Source organism: Falco naumanni, chromosome 12 (genome assembly GCF_017639655.2).
Source record: "Falco naumanni isolate bFalNau1 chromosome 12, bFalNau1.pat, whole genome shotgun sequence".
Lineage (NCBI taxonomy): Eukaryota > Metazoa > Chordata > Aves > Falconiformes > Falconidae > Falco > Falco naumanni.
The window spans coordinates 5973840-5996294 of NC_054065.1; the positions used below are offsets into that span (position 1 = coordinate 5973840).

The window sequence follows — 22455 nt, forward strand, 5'->3', positions numbered from 1 at the left end:
CTTGGAATGTTGTTTTCCTCATAGATCTTAAAGATTAACTTTGCCCAAAGTATTAACAAAAAATGCTAAGTGTTTTCATAGAATTGCTGCCAAACAAATCTTATGACATCAATTCCTACTTTTAGGTCACCAAATTTTTCTTCTGCTTTTCAAGTTTACAAGAGTCAGTATTCATGTGTGAAATGCTGGTCCCATACAGATCAGTAGAAATGTTGACATTGGCTTAAACAGAAATATGATTTTAGCTTGTGTTCTGTATTCATGGCTTTTAAACACACTGCAATTATCAGAGGTAAATAAGGTTTACATCACCACCATAGATACAACAGTATTAATCACCACTGGACTTAAAATGCAACTTTTCTTCCTTCTGGCTCCTTTTCAAGAGAATATTTTTAACACTTTTTGTCCACCTGGGGAACAAATCACTTATTAGCACACAGTGGTAGTCATCTCATTTTGCTTTCTTTCAATGATTTACCTAGAGGGCCTCCTCTCTAATATCTTTATAGTATGTGAAGTATTTTCTTTTCCATTACTGTAATTCCACTATGTAGTATATTCATTCTTTTAGGTAACGAAAAGTTTAGAAGAAGCAGCAAGCATATAACTTCTAGAATATATATAATACTTTGTATGTCATCATTTATATTTAAGTCAAAACATGCACACTGAAAAAAAACCCCAGTACTAAGAAAAGCTGTGGTTCTATCAAAAAATAGAAAAGTGCCCTGAAAATGTTGAAAAGACCTCAAGGAGACCTTGACGTTTGAAACTGGGCTTGCAAGAAGATAAGCAATCTGCAAATCTGAAAGCAGACACTCTATAATTAGAAATGCACTGATGACATAGCAAAAAGGTTAAGTGATCCTTGAGCAGTATCCATAGAAGATTGCTTCCAAGATTAAATTTAATTACAGTTATTCATGTTGCTGGTTTCTTGCTGGAATTGTTATTTCAAATATTAACAGGATTTTTATCACTTTTTCTTTCTACACTTTAAATTATTTTAGGCTCTTCTGGGAAGCATCTGTGTCTGTCTTATGCAGAGGAGGTATCTCTGCAGAATTGATAATAATATGATGTTAGGACCAGTAGTCGTACAGTAGTGCCAAAGAGCCTTTGCGACTGACCTTCATAATAGGCATAATACAAACACAGTAAAATAAAGTACAAGCAATACAGTAATGGTAATGAAAACATTTGTTAATATTCTTTATATTTCCATATCTCCAGGTATCATGTTCCCACTTTATCTTCGCTTGCTCTGGCACGTTTTAGGGGCACGTATGATTAGTCTATGTGCTACCCGTCAATGTATGCATAGTGAAAATCATAAAGCAGATAAGTCAGCTCTTTTCAGGCAATCAATTTTCATTACAATACGTGAATGCTGAGAGAATTTCCAATGACAGTAGATGTGGACTAGGAAATACCTGCCTTTTTGTTTCGTAACACAAATGGGGAAGGAAATATGTTGACGTAGAATAGTCGGTATATCAATCTGTTGGACTAGGTCATATATTTGAAAGAAGGGAAAAGAAAAAGAGACTGATATCTGAACTTTTGGAATACTATAATAGTAATACTAGTCTATGCTATTACTATTGATTTATCTCTTGAAACAATATGAGAGAGAGAGAACACAAAAAACCCTTTGGCCATGTCTACTACTATAAGATTATTTTTTTAATAGTATTAAAAAACATCAGTTTTTCACAGCATTTTCCTTTCCTTCTTTCTGCCTCCGGGATACAGTGACATTGAAATTTATATGCCAAACCAAAATAAAGTTGCATTACATTTTTACATTTTTCTCTTTTGCAAAAATTAAAGTTCTCACTATGCTGTGAGGTAAACATGTAATTAAACATAGAAGATCAGAATAATTTGTTCTAGCTCTGGTGATAGTTTGAAATTTATTAGATATTACTCTTGCTTTTCTTTTTTTTTTTTAAATATTATTCCTATCAAGAGTTCTGTTTGGAGTTGATGTGTCCATTTAAAAATGTGCTGATATCACATCTAATTACTCCAATTTCAATAATTGTGCTCTTTTGACTCAAGGAGATGTCGTTTGAACTTTCTGGGTTCTAAAACATAGATCTATTGAAAATATACATGGGTGGAACAGACAAAATTAAAATTCACTATAATGACCCCTAGACCTATAGAAATACCCAGTCTGCTTGCTTACTAGTGTGAGGTGCCTTTATTTTCCTTAGTAGCTGGTGGTTAGAAATAGCTAGCGCACTGTTGTAGCCTGATCTATTCTTCCCATCATCTTCTCCCTTGTGGGTTCTTAGTTCCACTGCCTTGCTTGTCTTCATCTTAATTTCCCATCTTCAGCTAAAAGTGGCTTTTAGGTTTTTTGCAGAATTGGCTGCATGCAAAAGAAAGCATTAATGAAATGCTGTAGTGATTTAAACTGCGTGCAGCACTTGCATAGCTTTGTGGAATAATTTAAAGCCTCCTCGCAATATATTTTGTCAGTGACTGAGCTAATGACCGATTCACCCCGTATCTGCTTCAAGGGACATCCAGAATGCTGATCTTAGGGAGATTACATTTTCTGTTTCAAATACCACCCAGCCTTTATCTCAGCTCTGGTTTGGCCTGGCTGACCCCAGGAGGAGCTGCAGTGCCAGGTCCTCAGCTGGTAGCTAATGACAAACTAAACACAGTGGTGGTTGTACGCCGTTTGCAAGAGAAAAATGAGTGCTCCTTTTTTCCAACATACCCAGCTCTATTTTGTCATGAAAAATAGCTCCATGGAAACATAACTGCTTATACCACTCATGTATCATCCCTGATATGCGGATGATAATTAACAGTGGTTGAGGAAGTTATATTAAGCAATATAAACCCATCCTTTAATTGAGACTTCTCAACAGAGTATCAAAAAAGGAAACTTTTAAAGATACTTAACCTCTGATGTTACAAATTTTAGACAGGCACATATAACAAAAATACACAGTCTTCTAAAATTAGAAAGAGGGTGACTATAGCACTGAGCTGCATTTTAAGATGATTTGAGTAATATTTCTGAACAGTGTAACCTATCGTCAGTCCTGAAACTCCCATCACTGATAGGCCAGACTTATTCTTTGGTTGCACGTGGGGAAAATTGATTATAAGTAGAGTTTACTGAGAATCAATTTACTTCCAGAGGATGTCATGAGAACAACTGAAGTAATTTACTGTGGTAAAATTTGACACTCTACCTGATTTTAATTAAAATTTTAAAAAATGAAAAGAAGAAATCTGACCACTCTACCCCAAAAAGCTATAATGATCATTGAGCAGCTCCACCTAGCAACTTGTTGTTACATCCAGATCCCCACTAAGGCGGCTGTCCTGGTATGTTGGTCCCAGTCATATACACATAACATGCATGCAGTATGTGATTATATGCATACAAAATGTGGTTATACCAGCACTTAGAGCAATTCACCAAATTGACATCATACATCATAGCAGTAGCACAATTACATCTACGCTGTGACTTCTGCCAGTGAGGGTATGTCAGGAGAAATACTTCGGAGTGAGCTGGCAAGAGCAGTGCAAGCCCTTGGTGCAAAGCCAGCCCGGGAGGCCTGCGGGTGGGTTAGTGCTTTGTCGTGGAGCGCAGTGCGGAGGTGCAGCTGCAGCTCCAGGCAGGGCTGTGGCTGCATGGGCTGTCACAGCACCCACCTCACACGGGCTAACAAATGGGGGGAAAGTGAGCTGCATTTTAGCAGAAAATCTGCAGTACTATTAACCATACTTTAGAAGTCTGCAGTAAAACTAGCTGCTTCTCTGCCAGTGCCTATAACTTTGCTGGTTTTGAGACCCAGGAAATGTCTTCTGCCCCTTCTTCTGTATGCCTGTGCTCTACAGACATGCTGAATGAGGTGATAGGTGCCCTTGGCTTGGGAAATTTAAGACACACCTGCACAGGAGAGTGCTTTCTAAGTGACTGTTTTGGGGCTTATGCCTTAGGTGAGGTATGACAAAAAGAGAAAACAAAATCCATATGGGGTCGGGGTGTGTGTGAGAGAAGAATGCCAGGCATGTGCATGAAGTGACGTAAGGAGAGAAATATTTAAACTTTGAATACAAAATGTGGCCTGAAAGAGGCAAATTCATGTAACAAGTATTTCCCTAAAGGTAAGAACTGACAGCCTCATTTTATTTTATTTTTCTACTAAGATGGGAAAATACATCTCAATGTTAAAAGTTCAGTTAACTTATTCAATTGACTAGTGCCTTTACTTTATGTGTGATCCTTTTGATAAGCTCTATCAGAGGAATCAGAATAATTGCGTCATATATCTAGGTCTCTGAAAAATTCACAGCAATTGCATCAGGAAATTACATCTAGTTTAGGCATATTAGATATTCCATTACTGCTGCTTTCACTCTGTAGCATTAGTAGAACTTACTTCTTTCTTTTCTCCCCTTTAGCCCCAAACAACAGGCAAAAATGGCAGAGTACTGCAGATTAATATTTGGAGATGCATTGCTTATGGATCCTTTGGAAAAATACCCGGTAATATGGTTTGGTATTTATCAGATCACAAAGATCTGTGTGAATTTTTATTTTTTTCAGTCCTGTGTCATTCTTCATATATGACCTTTCAAAACAGAGGCGAAGGGAGGGGTTTAAACATGAGCTGTTGGTGACTTAATCATATAATTTCCAATGCAGAGATTGTTCTGATACAGGGAATTGTAATCTTCTAAATGCAATTGATTCTCATAGCTGCCATTTTATAATGTAGGCTTTCATATTTGAACTAATACTTATTTTGGTTATTGCTGTAGACGTTTCATAAAGCATTTTTCTTTTCTTCTTAAATGCCCTTTGTAGCCCTGTTTCATTTGTGTTGAGGTTACTTCTTGTGCAAAATGCATTTCATTTTAATAGGGCGTATAGAGGTTACAAAATTATCTTGCAGCATGTGGGCCCTCAGAAATTGCCATAACCTCATTTTTTTTATTGTAAAAATTTTTTCTTCCTTTTTCTGCAAGCTTGAAGCTGGGGTTCCTCTTCCAAGCCCTATGGATTTAATGTACAAAATTTTGGTGAAGAATAAAAAGAAGTCACATAAGTCTGCAGATGGAAGTGCAAAGAAGAAGCTCTCAGAGCAAGCTTCCAACACATGCAGTGATACATCTAGTATGTTTGAACCTTCCTCCCCCGGAGCAGGTATGAACTGAATCTACAAATATATTTCTTCCTGAAATATAAATGCTTCATTACAGCTATAACTCTGTCCATCTACATTGCTCTAGCACGTTAAAGATACAACAGTGTGGGCCTTACTCAGTAGGAAACAACGCTAAATGTCATTGAGCCAGGACTCTGTGACAACTTGTGGCTGAGGAATCACAGGGTGACCTAAAGCTCAATGATGTGTACTAACATTTATCTGCAGTGCTTAGAAAGTAGAGCAAACTGCCAGCTCCTCCACCCTTGGGTGACTTTTCTATGTGCTCAAGCTTAATACCCAATATAAATGTTTTCTTTTTTCTGTTGCCTCTGAGATGTGCTTACCATTTGGTGCCCTTTCAGAGTTAACCCATTGCACAGGAGAACTGCAGTGGTTCTGCAATATCTTAAAATTTAAGAGTAACTGTAGGATACCTGGTGCTCAGGCAGGCAAGGCTCAGTGTGCTGTTGTCTTGCATTAGTTGGAAACACGTCACACTCCTCTATGCAGTGTTCCATAAGATGATGTTCTGTTCCAGAGATGGGAATAGGCAAAAATAATACTGCAAACAAAGTATTTATTACCAGCAGAAATTGTAGGGAACGTAGCTAGTGGAAAGCAGTATATTACATTTAACTTGTTCATTGTTAGCAGAATTTTTAAAATCAGAAATGAAAAAGAAATGTTGCTGTAATTTAATGCATATATTCTGGTGACACCTATGGGATCTGCAGGGGGACCACTGTGAGTGTTGGTATGGAAAAATTAGTACAGAGATGGTCTTCATCCTGAAGAGCTTAAAACCTAACCAGAAAAGACAGAGAAGTGCAGAGAAAAAGATGAAGTAAGGATTTGCTTTAAACCACAAGAGCAGATTAGCAGTAGGACAAAAACCAAAATCTGTATATCCTAATTCCCAGTCCAGTGTCTGTTCCCTGCACTAGAATTTCTTCTTCCTATTAAGACTGGAATTTTGGATTGCTAGAAGCGTAGACGTTTATGCCCCAGTAGTAGAATACTTACAGAACAAATTGAAAGCTCTACTGGAATATAAGTTCATTACCATTTGCCATTAAAAAACTTTTTTCCATTGTTTTTAATTTTTTCTAAACCCTGATTAATTGAGCTGAAAATTTTCATGCTGGCAGTTTGCCTCAAGGAGAATGAAAAAAATAAAAAAAATCCTGCTGTATTTGTGGATAACACTCTTTACCCTATTAGAAGAGTTTTCAACTGTTGTGTTAAGAAAATTTGAAAAGGGCATGCTTTGGAGTAGGCTTTGGGTTTCAAAGGAAGACTCATCCTGGCATCAGGATTGATTTAATACTGTTTTCTTGATTTGCTTTAGACAAATCCCAAGCAACAGAAAAATAAGCGTGTGTATGCCAGCTGACTCATTTGCAGTGCTTGAAATCAACCCTGGGTGCCTAACTCTACATTTTTTTTTACTAGCACTTAGTGAGAACCCAGTGGCAAAGTACATTTTCGGCTTTCTGAGTGCACAGAGGGTAACAGCTTTGTCTTTTGGAAGCCTCTCTATGAGCTTATATAGGATAGGAAAAGACCTGGGCTGTGCCTCTAGATGTTGACGAGGATGCAATGCAGGGGGGTCAGTCGCATAATAGGGTGTGTAATTTTACAAATTAGTGTTAATATTATGTCTGTATTACCTTTATAACAACCTCTGTTAACTGTAGATTGTGAAGATGAACACTTAAATTTAGAAAATACTGGAATTGAGACTGCAAAATTGATGTAGTCACTTGGTTCATCTGTGACTGTAAAAATATATTACTTGTAATCCCTCTGTCAGCCATTGTCTCTCCTTTAGGACCTATGCCTGTTTTGGAGAATTGCTGTTAGTCAATATTTTTTTTCTCTGTCATTCAGTGCTGGATCCTGGATGTAGCATTCTCGTCCTGCAGTGAATTTCTGCAGGGGTATCCAGGCTGCATATGAGCACTTGAGAAACAGCAGTGAATTTATCTGAACAATACCTGTGGGAAGTGAAATAATACTAAGTCAATTTTGTCTAAGGACAGCTGAGTCTGAGAGAGCTTAAGAACAGTTTAGGGGTGACTGACAAGGAACATCCAGGATCTGATTTTTCAAGAATACTTTGAATTTTTAGGTATTCAGACCACAGCTCCAGAGATTTTAGCTACAGCTTACAACTGCGAGCACGCAGCATTTCTGTAAATCAGGTGCCAGGTTTCTGTCTGTGAACATTAAAAAAAAAAATATTATTCATCGTTTTATAAGACTGCTGTGGCAAGACACACTGAAGAGCATGGTTCTGTGGGGCAGTGCTCAACAGTCACTGTGACACCCTTTTCACTGCTTCATTCCTTATGTGCATCTCAATATTGGCAACATGTAATGCTGGAGCACTGCAAGCAGCATGCCTCTCTATACCCAGTACCATTTCCTTTCTGGAGCGTGAGAGGAGTAATGCAATTAAAGACTCAGTAAAGGAGGCCTAATTCTTAACATTTCTTAACATTAAGTGTTTAAATACTACGACCTTAATATACTTTACATTTAGCAAGTTGGGCATATTATTCAAATAACTGATATTGTGTAGCTCCTGTCAGAATTACTGCTGATCTCCAGAAGAAAGTTGTGCTGATTTAGCCTTCTTGAGATTTTAAATTAGTTTTTTCACAGCAGTGCAAAAAATAAGAGATTTGTACTTCGGTTGATAGTAAGCATAGCTGTGTCTTACACTGCTTGAGGTCAGATTTAAACCTAAATAAACCACTCTTGATATGTTTATAAAACATACCATATAAAAGCTAGGTGGTGGTGATGATACAGTGGGAATAATTAAAAAAAAACAATTCTGAAATGAGCTTTGCATAATGGCTTGCAAGATGTTCATGAAACTGATGTAAAAGGTAACTTCAGTAGGGTATAATATCTGTGAGTGGGAAAAGCTTTCTTTAAAGGTACAGCAAAGCTGACAAAGCAGAAAAAGAATTTCTGAGATAACACTTGCAAGATAGATTGTAATTTTGGTAAACAAGCATGTTAGACCTGCCTGTTTTAGCACAGTAAACAGAAGTAAATAAGCAAGATTTTCAAAGAAGTTAAGATTACACTGCAAAAAGAACAGTGGCAGTTCTGCAAGTACATAAAATTTACCAAAAGTAAGCCTATACTGAAAGTAGTCTAAACTTGCTAATTGAACAGTATTTAAATTTTTGAGCAAATTTTTCATTCCACACTGATAGGATTACATTTTTGGCAGAGTAGTGAGTGCCACAAGAAGGAGTCACAGGGAGAGAGAGAAGGTATAGAAATGGCTCCATCATTTCATGATAGAAAACTGGATAAAATGTGTTAGGCTCAGTGTATGTAAATTCATTGGTACATTGCTGCTGCGTGCCTGCTGTGACAAAGTAAAATGTTTTTATAAACTGAACAAAGTTCATTTTTTCCTTTTTTTAAAATCAGAAACTGCTGATGTACAGCCTGTGGAAAAAATAAAAGGTGATTTCCCACCCACCCTGAAGATGCTGCTGGCTGCCTAAACCTTATAGAACTAACAAGCTGCACCAGCAAGTACCATATTTATAATCCATTCCGGCTGTTATTTTAAAGGGGTCTGAGAAAGCCAATTACCAAATGCCTCTGAATTTCAAGCAATGTAAAACCTCTCATTTTATTAGGCTCTCAATATCTGTCGCACTGCTGAGGCATGATGAGAATGGATAATATCTAACACTGTGCTTCTTCAACCCTTGGTAGCAGGCATTTGGCTTGTCATTCCCAACTGTCCTCTGCTGCCCATCTTCCATTCAGTATTACTGTGTTGAACCTATCTACCCATCAATTGGGGTTCAGCCTCTTTTGTCCACTTACTACATTTCCCAATGAGAATTTTTATGCCTTCCCCACGCTGCCCCACTCACTAGCGGCAGCTTCTTGAAAACATCCTTGAAACTGCCCCATTACTGCACCAAGAAGGTTCTTGTGCCCTTGTGCCTATGAGTGGTTGACAGTACCTGCATTCTAACTTAGCAGGTTGTACTCTTGTACTGGAGGGCAAGCCCTTGGAGCAGCGCATTCTGTTTTCACTGTATTTGTATGCTGCACAGCATGGAGAAGTCCTATCTTGACCTGAGTTTGTAGTCCTGTCTAAATGGAGATAATAATTATGTCATTATAGTTAGTTGTCCCTTAGACAAGCTCGCATGTACATGCTGAACTTGACCTGCAGCACAGCTGCATATGCCAGCATATGCATGCACTTGGTATACACATTCCGTGCCCTCCTGGGAAGGGATAGGAGTGATGGCATGGGGCTGATCCCACCACCACTGTGGGAGCATGAGCATGAAAGTGTCCGCAGCACAGACATCTCCTCAGTCTAGCCAACGCTTGCTCTGACTTTGTGTCTCAGCAGTGTGATAGGAAAAGAAGGTTGGGTTTGAGCATAGGACTGTGCTGATGGGTGAAAGGGTGAAAGGCAATGCAGACGTAGTCATGCTTTCTAAAACACTAATCTTTATTCTGTGTTTGCAATACTCTGTTTTATTCGTCCTGGTTTTGCTGTCTGATGCAGAACTTAAAATGAGATCTGATCTCCTTGGGAGCTTTCCTGTTAAATATTTTTAAATAAATGAATAATGTCTTGCACACTTTCCTCCCTGGACACTTCTAGCAAGAACAATCTATCAGCTACCTGATATCTCAGCAGTGCAAGGTAGCTAAAATCTGCCCATGTGCCCCATTTTGTGGACTGTGCAAAGTGTTATTTTGCCAGTCTGGTTAAACAAATTGGAAGCTCCCCATCCAAAGACTGTCACTGCAAATCCTGTGAGAGCTGGGCTTTACAATGTGCTGAGGTTCCTTGAGCCATCCCTTGAGCCTGTTGAGCAATCATGTTATTTTCTTCAATGAAATGTTCAGGAAGAAATGTGTTCATGAATAAAAGCCTGACATTTCAACATCTGCATCTGGAAGGAAATGCAGCCTGGGTAGTCATCATTTGGTTGTGAAAGGCTCAGTCATTATTTAAATCATATGTGCTCTCCATGTTCAGAGGGGGCCCATGATTCAAGGCCTGCTGGAACAAAGAAGAGTTTATTGACTCAGTGGGCTTTGGATTAGACCCTAAATTGACAGGAGGAACTGAAACTGAATTACCATTCTCTGGAGAGTTTGGGAATGCTGCACAGTGGTTAGATTTTTGTGCTTCCAAATAAAAGTGCCACTGCTGAAGAAAGCCGAAAGGTTTGTAGAATAAAATCTTTAGGGAGAGTTGTCAGTCTTACAGGTGTGGGAAGGTGACTGTGATGTAAGTTAAACCTTCTTTTCCAGAGTCATCTTAAGATCCACAGTGTATACTTTATGACAGCCAGACCCACAGGAGGAGTTACTAAAGAAAAGGATAAGATTGATATTCCCTATTGATTTAATTTCTGGTGCAACCGAATCAAAACATTTTAGAGGAGAGGGGAGGCATCCGTTAATTAACAACAAAGAATCTGTGTCTTGCCTATAGGAATTTGATGAGTACACTGCAACTGGGAGCAAGGCATGAAATGTGTTTTATTTGGTCCCATTTACTCTACCAGTACGTTTTCAGGGAAAGGAGGAGCCTTACACATCTTTTTCACATTATTTGATTTGCACTGCCCTCAGCTGGTACGCTTGAGCTATGCCACCGGAGTCCTACCAGTAAGTCACACCAAAGCACTCTATGAAGGGAATTGAAGTCAAGCTATTGCAGTTAGTCTCATGTGCCAGAGCCTCCCCGCTGTGCTACCTCAGTACGTGGACTGCAGTACGTTCAGAACAGATGGATTTTGCTGAACGGCCCTTGATACCACAGCACATGAGAATCTCATAAATTTTCATGCATGATTTCTTAATCCCATGCATGCTGTTATGTGTGCGCTTCCCAGAGGGGTGGAAGCATTCACTAAAAGTCCTGCAGGGATCCTGCAACAGAGATGAAGTTAGAACTCATGCCTTCAAAACCCCAGGGCTGTGCCCCACGCATGAGAACATGTCACCAGAGTAGTTCATGATACTGTACCCACACACTGTGCATACTACGCACACAACACTTTGCTCAGTGCTGATACCTACCCCATGATTTCTAAACACTGAGCATCCAACAGCTGCAAAGGAAGAGTTTTTGTTCGGTTGGGCCATAAGAACTTGCCGATGCTGAAGAAGGATGAATCCCTCAAGGCAGTGTATTTGATTTGTGCTGGTACAAAAAGCAGATGTGTAGTGTATAATGTAGTCTCTTTTAAGCAGTGCTACTTGCACATCTTTCTTGAATTTATCACTGGTAATTCTATCTGTTGCTTCAGCCAGTAATTATCTTCTGCTTAAAACTTTTCAGGAGAAGCAGAGATTGAGAGCGATGATGATGATGACTATGATGATGACTGTAAAAAGTCGTCGATGGATGAAGTAAGCGTGTAGATACCTTTTACGTTGATGGGTCGGTTCCAGCGGTGGGTTGGCTTGTGTTACCAGGAGCGGGACTACCATCTAGTGGAAAAAGGAAGGCAGAGCACCGGGAAACACCAACTTGCTGGAGTTGGTTGTTAATCGGTTTGAAAGCACATCTTTGCTTCGTTTATTTATATTTTCATTTACTGAAGAATAAGAACTAATAGCATCATAGCTCATCTGTTTTAGACAACTGCTTGTGGTGGATTTAGCATTGTTGGAAGAAAAACTTGGCATCAAACACTTAAAGCTGTACTTATTATTTATCCAACAGTACTGATAAACGTGCTCTGTGCTATGCATGTGTAAAGGTAACGCAGTCCCTTCCATAGGAGCCACGTAAAAAGAATGAATGCAGCAGCAGTTTAATAAAATATTTAAATTCCATTGCAAATCTTCTTTATTATGTGAAACTCCCTGTATAAGGCATTGACTTCACTAAGCCAGGATCAGTGAAAGATATCACAGTTGATGGAAAACTGGGCTTCAGTATTTATGGCCTCTGATGGCTGCCATGGACAGAGCAAAACTGCAGGATTTTCCCTTCTCTGCCCTAGGGTACTGCTGGGAGTGAGGCAATGGCCACAGAAGAGATGTCTAACCTGGTGAACTACATTCAGCCTGTGAAGTTTGAGTCATTTGAAGTATCAAAAAGTAAGTAAGCTAACCATGAGCAACATATACTGGAAATTGTCTAGAAGTGTTTGAAAGGAAGTTCTGGAGCAATGCTACTTGTCTTCCTCTCAGTTAGATACAGGCACACAGACACAAAATGTTCCCTTGGTATCCAGCCAGATAAATCCTTATTTATTTTGAAACCTGTATTAGTCTAAATAGCAAACTTCATCAACAGTAAACATGCTGCCATTTCAAAAACATTTTTTTAAAAGGTTGTTCTTACATTGTCTTTGTTGTCCATGACTGAGGAGGAACTTAAGCAGAAAGGTGGTCGTAAATATTCCTATGGATTGAGCAAGTGCTTTAGATTTTGCTTCTGCTACTTTTATAGAGGTTGCAGGGTAAGAAGAGTCTGCCCTTCCCCATATGTAAGTTCACTCTTTCCTGCCTCTTTGTATTGTATAAAAAAGGCCATAATTTTGTTCCCTGCTGGCTTTTACAGAATATGTCTTGCTAGGAATGCACTCAGCGGCATCCTCAGTAAACACTGAAGAATCTTTTCCTTTCTTGGTACAGAACCCCCTACTGTTTGCCTGCCCTTTTTCACTTTGTTTTGACAGGTTTCAATCTGCTTTTGCAGCTTTTTAGCTAAAGAACTCTACAGCATTTTAATTTATTATGGATTTGTGGAGACCTTGGCAGAGGACAGGTAATTGGTGCTTAGGTCCATGTCTGTACACAAGATTTTGCATTTACTCATGATGAATAATAAACATATAGGAAGTTGTCTACCTGTTCATTTGTATGTGGGCATTTATACTGACATACACACAAGCATTCACACAATCATGCAGAGAGCTATGGTTGTTCCCTACAGTAGTGTCCCTTTGTATGTTTATCATTTCCCCTGGCTCTAGTGAGAGTTACAAGAACACAGTGGGAAGGAGATATTCCTTCTGGAAAGGAAGCCATGTGAATCCTAGCCAGACAAGTTGCTGCAGCTGTTATAAAATTGTCTTGTGTAGATTTCTTCTGTTCACATGCATGTGTCTTTCTGAGTTTTTTTTTTTTTCTAAAGAACTGCTGGTGTCCAGATTTTTTTTATCCCAAGTCTTGATGTGACCTTTGATCAATCATACTGTTTCTGTGAACTCATAATGTTAAGGAACTAATATTTTTGGTGTTTGAGTTGAAAAAATCATTAAGTGATAAATGTGGCCAGTTTGTTAAAGCAGTGGCCTTACGTGGTAAATGTTGCTGGCTGGTTAAACCAGTGGGCACTATAGCATGACTTGTGGCTTCTGGTCTTAGTCCTAGTCTGGACTCACTGCTGGATCTTCATTCAGTTCAGTGAAGATGAGCTGAATAGAGGAGAAGTTAGATGGGGGTTGTTTTTTAATTTGCTGCCTATCCAGTTGTTGCCCAGATTTTATTTTTGTTCACCTGACTTCATTTCCCTAAGTGTGGAGCTCCATGCTTGTCTTTTATACAGTGTTCATTTCATTGGTAGAACATTTTTCTCATTTAATATTTTCTAGTTAAGAATTTGTTTTGATTTATGATCCTGGCCTCCATGATGGTAATAGTACCTCATTGCTTCTGTCATTCATGCATTTTAAAAGTGCATTTTCTGGTCTTGTGTCCAACTTTTTAATAGAAATATTGACTAGCACTGGGTCTGTAACAGTCCCCTGATTGCCCTCAATATGTATGTACCCTCCCTCTGACAGCAAGTAGCTGTAACTGAATTTTTTCAAGTTTTTCAGTCAGTTTTTCAATGAGTTTTTTGTCCACTCCATGGTGACTTCCTCCTGATAAGATTTCACAGTGTAATATATCACAAGAGAGAATTCTCTCTCCTGCACAGGTTTTTCTCCAAAGGGCAGGTTTCTTAGTCCTCTCCAGATACTACAAGGAAATAATTGTTCTTATTTTAATTAGGAGTTTGATTAAGCCCTGGACATTTAGTAACTGAATCATTTAACAGCTACCAGTTCTGGTTTCCTACAGATGCTCTACTTTAAGGTAAGGCTGTCCCATTAGTAAGCAGGAAGGATGGAATAAGAATAATCTCAGTGCCTTTCTAAGGACCTGAAATGGAGGTGAGCTGGCTGGAACAGTCTGGAGAAAGAGAGGATATTGCTTGTTGGAAAGGAGGAAAGGTAGGAGAGCAGCTTCTAGGGAATGACAGGAATCTTTTGCCTTTAGAAGGTAACAGCTATGAATAATGGCAGTAGCATGATGGTCAGCAGTTAGAAATAAGGACCACAACAAATTCCAAGGATAGTCATCCTCTGACTTTTCAACATACACTGAGAATAGTTTGTAGTTCACAGGCTGGTAGCACATTTTCCTCTCTTGTTGGCCCAAATAATCCAGCTCCTCATTTCTTTGGATCCGCTGCTTCCTTTTTGGCTTCCTATAAGGAAAGCGCCCACCTGTTTGTGTCCTGTTTCTCTCTGTGAGACAAGTGCTTTTGTTCAGTTTTATCCCTCTCCTGCAGCTTCGCAGTTTGACTTCAAGGAGCTGGCCAGGCTGGCCTCCTGGCCATCCCTGGATTCCTGCAGCACAATTACTTCTAAAACCGGATGAGGGCAAGCCTTTTCTTTGCCTTACTGTTTGCTTTCAATAAAGTGGTGAGGCTAGAGAGTTCATTTTTGAACACAGATACTGTTTCCCTTGTTTTTAAAGACAGCAGTGCTGACTTATCTGATGGATATGACCTCCCAGCGCTGTGGCCACTTCTAGGCAACCTACACAGCTGATTGCGATGAAATGGGAAGCTGCTATTTTACAGGAATCCTTACCTTTTGTATAAAAGTGTAAAAGAAAAAATACTGACACTGAAAGGTTCTTGACTTAGGCTGTCTGCTACAGCATGTCACATGGTTGCATTGCGAGGGTGTGCACACATCAGGCAAAGGTGAGTAACAAACAGTACACAAATTAATGTTTAGTCCTACTGACTTTTAAGCTTAGGACAAGCTTTTTGCCACTCTCAGGTCAGAAAGTCCGACCAAATTAAAGAGGTTATAGAAGCTCCATATGAGTTCGGGCTTAGGTCTGAAGACCTGCTGGGACACAAAAGTGTACCTTCAGGCTTGATTAGATAGCAATGTTTCCATGACTGTTTGGGACAGATGTGACCTTACCCTGACCTACTGAAGATAACAAGAACCGCTGTAGGCACAGCTAGTGCACTGTTTAGTTTAATCTGATATGGACATTAGTTATTATAGCTTCAAATTGGCTCAAAGCCCTTGCATCTGTCTGCAAAGACAACCTAGAGGTCCAGCAGGGCCCTCTGTGTCCCCCACAAAAGCTGCTACAATACCTCTGCGTCACAGGTGTGAGCTTTGGGCTCTACCTCTCAAATATATCAGAATGCAAACCTGAGAGGTCTCTGCCCATGGCACTGACTTTGTTGCCTGCAGCTGGTACAGCAGCAGTCTCAGGCAGTACCAGTGCCCTTAATGTGGGCAGAGCTAATGTGATTTGAGACGGAGCTCTTTGGTATGTGCAGAATGAACTTCTGTCAGCAGACGTCTGTGTATGTAAATTCTTTGAGATCAAGGTGAAATGAGCTGGTGAGCAATAGATGAGATAAGGGAACGGAGACTAAACCAGTTGTTTGCAGCTGATGTCTCACATATGGTTTCATGCTCTAATGTGTCACTATTTCTCCTTTAAACTTTCAGAACGCAACAAAAGTTTTGAAATGTCTTCCTTTGTGGAAACCAAAGGGCTTGAGCAACTTACAAAGTCTCCTGTGGAATTTGTGGAGTATCCTTGACTTTCAGAACACTGCTTTCTTAGCCTTTCTAAATGTGAGATCTATTACAGGGCTTTATTGAAAATTGGAGACAGGAGCTGGGGAAATAGGGAACCCAAATGAAATTTGTAGATTTGACTGTCTTGCTAGATGAATTAATTGGCCTGAGTTCTGATGAGCTAATTTAAAAGCTGACATGAATCCTTGTGCTGGGGGCTAGGACTAGAGGGAATAGGCATAAACTACATATTAAAGACCTGATACTTTGTATTCTCATTGTTAAATTTATCATCCTATACGAGGTGGTATGAGTTTTGGTGAGCAAATTGTCAAAATGTGACTGACTTGGGGTTTTGCAAAGTCATACGAGAAAGCTTGCTTTCCCATCATACCTCTAGTTCTAAGACTACTGAGCTGTTTTATTGCCACACAATTCTTTTTTTTTTTTCTTTTCGGAAGTAACTTTTAAAGAAAAGCTCAGGAGCATTCATTTTAGACCTTTTGATGTTTCTCAGTATCTCTCATCATGGCTGCGGTTAAGAATGAATGGTCAAGATAAAATAGTGCCTCAAAGAAAATTAATGGAAATCTACTTCCACAGATAACCTGCAGCATAGTCTCATCTCTGAGATTTGTAGACTCAACCATTAAGAAGTCCACACTCGTAATTCCTGTCTGTATGTAGAGGCCAATTCTATTGTTTATTCCAGAAGAATACTTTTTTACCAAGCACCTCTCCCCACTCCAGAGGAAGATTCACTGTTTACAGCTAATTGGCCTCTGTAAATGCGATCTTAGGAAAATCCTGAATTAATAATGACAATGATAAATAGAATTTTATGAATGCTGTCTTTTTTTTTATGCATATGCCTGTGCTGTTTCCTTGCTTATTCTGAGTCCTGTATATAGGAACAAATAGCACCTTTAATTATCCTGTATTTATCATATCTGCTACAAAACTGTGGACCTCTGGAAGCGTTATGGCTGCAGAAATCCAATAAGGAACCCAATGCCACTCTGTAAAGAACACCTACATTTAAATATTGCAGTTGTACCTCTCTGCAAAGTGATTTTTGTCATGTGTACTGTATCTTAACTACTCACCATTCAGATACAACAAAATGCAGCTAAGTCGAATTTACCCAAAAGGAACACGTGTAGATTCTTCGAACTACATGCCACAAGTCTTTTGGAATGCTGGCTGCCAAATGGTTGCTCTTAACTTCCAAACTGTAGGTAAGTTATGCTGATCCCTGGATTCTCCAAGTCGTACATTTCCACTTCTCTGATACAGTTTCTGATTCGTAGGTAGGAAAGGCTTTATGCATCAAAAGGTGTCTAGCGCTTGTAATGATACTAAAGAGCCTTTAATTAACATTTTAACACATTTTGGGGTGGGTTTTTTCTCTGGGAATACTCATAATTACCATGCTGTTGCTAGAATAATACACATTTATAATGCCCTCCATATTGTCATCATTTGTGAGTAGTTACCATTGAGCAACATTTCAGATCTGGCAGGGAATTTTTTCCTGTGTCTTCCAAAATCTAATTATATCAGACATAAGGGACATAGATAGCAAATTCCACTTTAAAAGTGAGTTTTTAAGAAACAAAGACATTTGGGCTCTTAGATGCACAAGCCACTTTTTAAACAGAATGTGTTAGATAGAATGAGCCTGTGTGTCTTCTGAGACATAGAAATATTGCCATTTACTGTATCCCAGGACATATCCTGGCCGTGTTCTGTCTCTGGGTACGTGGTATCATGGTATCATTCCCTTTTTCCTTTCTGGTTGTGCCCATGTGCACACCATCTTTCCATGGAACGCAAAACCCTGTAGAGGCTGGGAGTCTGCAGAGTAATAAAACCTTTTTGGGCCAGTTTCAACCAAGTATCAGGCTCAGGCACCATTGATGTTAGAAGGGGTTAGAAACAGAAGTGCTCTGCTGGGCTGGATACAGCAGTACAATCAGTACAACACTGAGAGAAGCAAAACCTACAATCAGCACAACAGTGAGGGAATCAAAACCTAAGTGTCAAGGCTTCTTTTAAAATTTGAAAATGTTATCTATTGAATAGTCTCATAAAGATGTCTTACAGATGTCTTGTTCTTGTCAGAAGAATTCAAGAGGGTGACGACAATCACATCTGAAGCCTCTAAAGCAAGTGTGCCATGAATAGCTGTTTACATTACAGCCAGTTTGCAATCACAGTAACTGTTATTATTTTGTTGCTTTTTTCAATTATTATCTATCCAGAACATAACTCTTACAATATTTTTAACACCTAGATTTGTCTATGCAAATAAACATGGGAATGTATGAATACAATGGAAAAAGTGGATACAGGTTAAAGCCAGAATTCATGAGAAGACCAGACAAACACTTTGATCCATTTACTGAAAGTATAGTGGACGGAATAGTAGCTAACACCTTATCTGTCAAGGTACGTACGCAGCTGGTGAAAATGCTTTCGTGATAATGTCAGGGCACAGATATATTTCTGTTGTGCAGTGGCTTAGCAAATAACTATGCTCATTCAAGAAAATAAAATGCATTTAATTTCAAGGAGTGACGTTTATTTTTTAAATTCTGCCTCACATTTCATGTTGTAGGATAAATAAATACATTTTTATTGTGTGCATTGTTTTCCATAGGAGTAATTTAGAAGTGAATGGATGTAAGAGTAGTTTGGCTTTGTTTTTAGTGACAAAGGGCTGAATTTAAAACATGCTGTGATGAAGTGGTAGTATGGACTGGAATAGCTAGAGCACTATACTATTTAGTATAAATAAATTTTTTGGTTGCCTATAAGTTCTCCAGCAGAAGTGTGGAACCATAAATGTCAGCTGCATTTTGTTGCCAGCTTGCTTTTCTTCGTTCCTTTTTAAGGACCTCTAAGGAAGTTCAAGGACTGCCAGGAATCTGCAAATTGAGAACTACTTGTATGAATGTTTAGAGGGATAGATTGCATTGGCTATGAAAAGATCACAAAATCACACTTGGTGTAGCTCTAGTTACAAAAACATAAACTTTCTGAAATCCTGTTATTCCCCAAATGGACTTGTCCATTAGAACAGTGTCCGTATTATAGAATCCACCTGCAAAATATCCTCCTGTTTTTCTTGAAAGAAAACAAGTATTTCCGCTCAGGCTGCAGAGACAAGTATAGCAGAGCAGTGCTGGAGGGGTATGAATAAAGTAATAACCTCATAACATGCATATTTAAAAAAGACGATTGTGTGGGAATGACCTTTTGTGGTGACCTGTAATCACAGCAGCTTTCAGTTCCTCCTGTGGGTTTAGAGGCACTTTCTTCTGCAATTTTAGTAAATGGAGGTGGAAGCCATTCGGTAGCTCTTAGAGGAAGCACAGCATTTTTAACATGTATTAGCATCCAGGAGTTGTGAGAGAGAAGTCAGCTGCTTCTGCCTGCTTGGTGAATACTCTGGTTCTAATGTCCATGCCCATACAAGATACGGCCAAGAACAGATTACGATTTGCTTTAGGCAAGCCTCAATTTGGCAAGGCACAGTGACACTGCTGCGTATTCCTGTGCCTCTTCAGTTTTCTGAAGTAATTGCAGACCTTTCTTTAACTCTTTAAAGCTGAGTTGTGTTTCCTGTTAAAAATAAGAGCTTGAAAAGACCAGCTACTTTGTAATTGTTTTGTTTTCATAGTGAAACTCTTCACCCTCTGTAAAGAGCCTTTATTAGAATACCAACTTTTTAGCTTTTCTCACTCGCAATTAAAAGCATATGTAGTTTCTGTGATGCTTATACCTCTTTTCTTCCAGCATTTTTTGGCCTGTTGTTGAAACTGGATAGAATTAGAGTTCTTAAAAATACTGTGTTGTGGAAATAGGCAGCCAGGTTGAGGAAGAGATCCAAACGAGTATTCCTGCTGAGGGAAGGGCAGCAGCGTGATCTCAACCACATTATCACTCATAGGGGAATTCAGGACCACAGAGTCACAGGAAACCAGGCCTCATAAGTTGTTTTTCTTGTGTCTGCAACATTAAACAGTGATTTTTTGTTTATTGTGGTTTTGTTTTGGTTTTATTTTAAATGCATGCTATCTGATCATTAATGAGAATTATCTATCTGCATTTCAGCAACTCATTTCCTAATCCACCAAAAAAGTCTGCAGTAATCTTCTTTGGTTTGGTTTTAGATAATTTCAGGTCAGTTTCTTTCTGATAAAAAAGTCGGTACCTACGTAGAAGTCGACATGTTTGGCCTGCCTGTGGATACAAGAAGAAAAGCTTTGAAGACCAAGACCTCTCAAGGCAATGCCGTTAATCCCATCTGGGAAGAGGAAACCATAGTGTTTAAGAAGGTCAGTGTAACAATTGCATCCCAAATGTGTTTTGTGCTTGTTTTCTCACTGTCCAGCAGGGTAATTTCACAGTGGTTTACTGAAACTTTGCATTTGTTAGAAGGAAAAGATATTCTAAATAGTTATTTCTTGAACTGTTTCTTGTTAACCACTTTTGGTGTAATTCTGCTACTGTAGTTGTGCCAGCTCCTACTAAAATAAATGAGTTTAAAATCACCTTGATCGTTTCACTGACACAGCTGGTAGCAGCAGACATGCCGACAGACTCTCCTGCATGGCACAGTGCAACGCCATGCTATGAACAAGCAAGCACAGATCCCAGCAACAGTTTAGCTGAATTACTGTGGAGTTTTGCCTTGGCGGAACAGCCCCCCGTTAACCTGTGAGCAAGGTGATGTGAATACAGCTAGAACAATCTGGCTGTCCAAGCTAGCAATTCCTTATCTCTGCTTAGCACTAGATTTTGCTATATAAATACAACTAGGTGGTGAAAGCACATATATCCCATCCACTTGAATTGAGACGTAGGCTCCTGAGTTACTCGTGCAATTTGAACAATATTACTCAGACTCAATTCTCTAAACTTTGAGAGAGCAGAAAATACTGAGCGAGTTTTAGGATTGTGCAACTCACAGCCAGTTTTTTAAGTCTCTGGGTTTTGCTTACTGGGTGCTGTGGTTAAGTGGATCTTGAGTCCACGTGTTTTACAAACAATTTCTTTCATATTTCTCTCAGCAAATGTAGCTCACAGAGATGTTTTTACAATTGGTACTCGCAGCCCTGCTTTCTAGTGAGCACAGCCCTTTTCCCTGAATATTTGGCCTTCTGAATGACTTTCCTTTGGCAGCCAGCCAGAGCTTAAGTTTGGAAACATCGCTAGTATTTTTCTTCTGTAATGAACTTCTAATTAGTGTACTTCATTTCTCTATTTAGTTAACGATCATGCCCAACTGCCTCTGTGCTTGGAGAAGCATAGATTACTATTTTTAGTAATGTTGAAAATAAATTAGAGAAGCTTTTAGTTTGGGACTGTTGCGCTTTTTTTGCTTTTTTTTCCCCCTCTTTCCTTTCATTGTCTAGAGAAAGTTTAGCATATGTTCTGAAAAAAATGCATATCTGTGCCCACGTTAAAAATATGTGTATTTGTCTGTATATTTGCATTAATTAAGGAAATTAGATTAATTATACTACATATTTTTTAAAATAATATTAAAGATTTTTATCTTGATAGTTTAGTAATCTTTTCTGATTTTGTGGGGTTTTTTTCCACTGTTTGGCCTTCCTTCTTATGTAGTGCCAAGAAAACATCCAATGTTAGTAAACGCCCTGCCAGATTAAACCTCTTTAGCCCAGCCAGTGTGTATGCTGCAGCACTGGAAAATTCTGCTGGGGTTGGCATTGTTCATGTAATTCATACATTCACACTGCAAAACTGGTTGAGTTCCTTGTTGAGTTTTCAACATTAATATGCCTTTCAGTGACTTTTCTTAGTAGTAAGTAATCCTGTTGGCACAAACACAGAAGGAAAAAAAAAACCATCCAGGGTGTGAGTAATAAGCAGAAAACAGCAGAATTCAAGTGTGATAGGAGTTGAGCTGACATAGTTCCTTGTATCATATTGAAAATACAGGGTCAAATTACTGGGTTCAACGTATTATGCACATGTCCCACCTCAAGTTTCTTGATTGAAAAATGTTTCTATGAAAGTTATTTTGACACACAGGTGTACACCCTGACCTCATGTTCATGAGTAAGACTTTCATATGGATGTGTAGATGTTACTGTCTGCTGGACTGAACTTTTTGTCTGCCCTGTAGCCTATGAAAGGAACTGTTTCATTCAGAGCAGAAAGTTAATAATGCAACAATATTGCCTTCTAGGTCGTTTTACCTTCCCTGGCATGTTTGAGGCTAGCAGTGTATGAAGAAGGAGGGAAATTTATTGGTCATCGGATATTACCAGTCTCAGCAATTCGACCAGGTACACCATTTTTTCCATTGAGACAGACATTGTGTAGTGAAAAGAAAGAGCAAGCCCAAATCTCAACTGCTGTAA

At 39.0% G+C, this 22455-nt stretch overlaps 1 protein-coding gene across 4 annotated transcripts in view; it reads left to right on the plus strand.

Moving 5' to 3' along the window:
- Positions 1–22455, plus strand: part of PLCB1 (phospholipase C beta 1) — a 401184-nt gene that overhangs the window by 296686 nt on the left and 82043 nt on the right. For all 4 annotated transcript variants that reach the window (XM_040611965.1, XM_040611966.1, XM_040611967.1 and 1 more), the window contains exons 13-21: positions 4447–4531; positions 5014–5191; positions 11557–11627; positions 12227–12323; positions 15986–16070; positions 17171–17295; positions 18354–18508; positions 20236–20400; positions 22281–22380. In XM_040611965.1, coding sequence (XP_040467899.1) covers positions 4447–4531; positions 5014–5191; positions 11557–11627; positions 12227–12323; positions 15986–16070; positions 17171–17295; positions 18354–18508; positions 20236–20400; positions 22281–22380 — 1061 coding nt within the window. The remainder of the gene's footprint in view (positions 1–4446; positions 4532–5013; positions 5192–11556; positions 11628–12226; positions 12324–15985; positions 16071–17170; positions 17296–18353; positions 18509–20235; positions 20401–22280; positions 22381–22455) is intronic.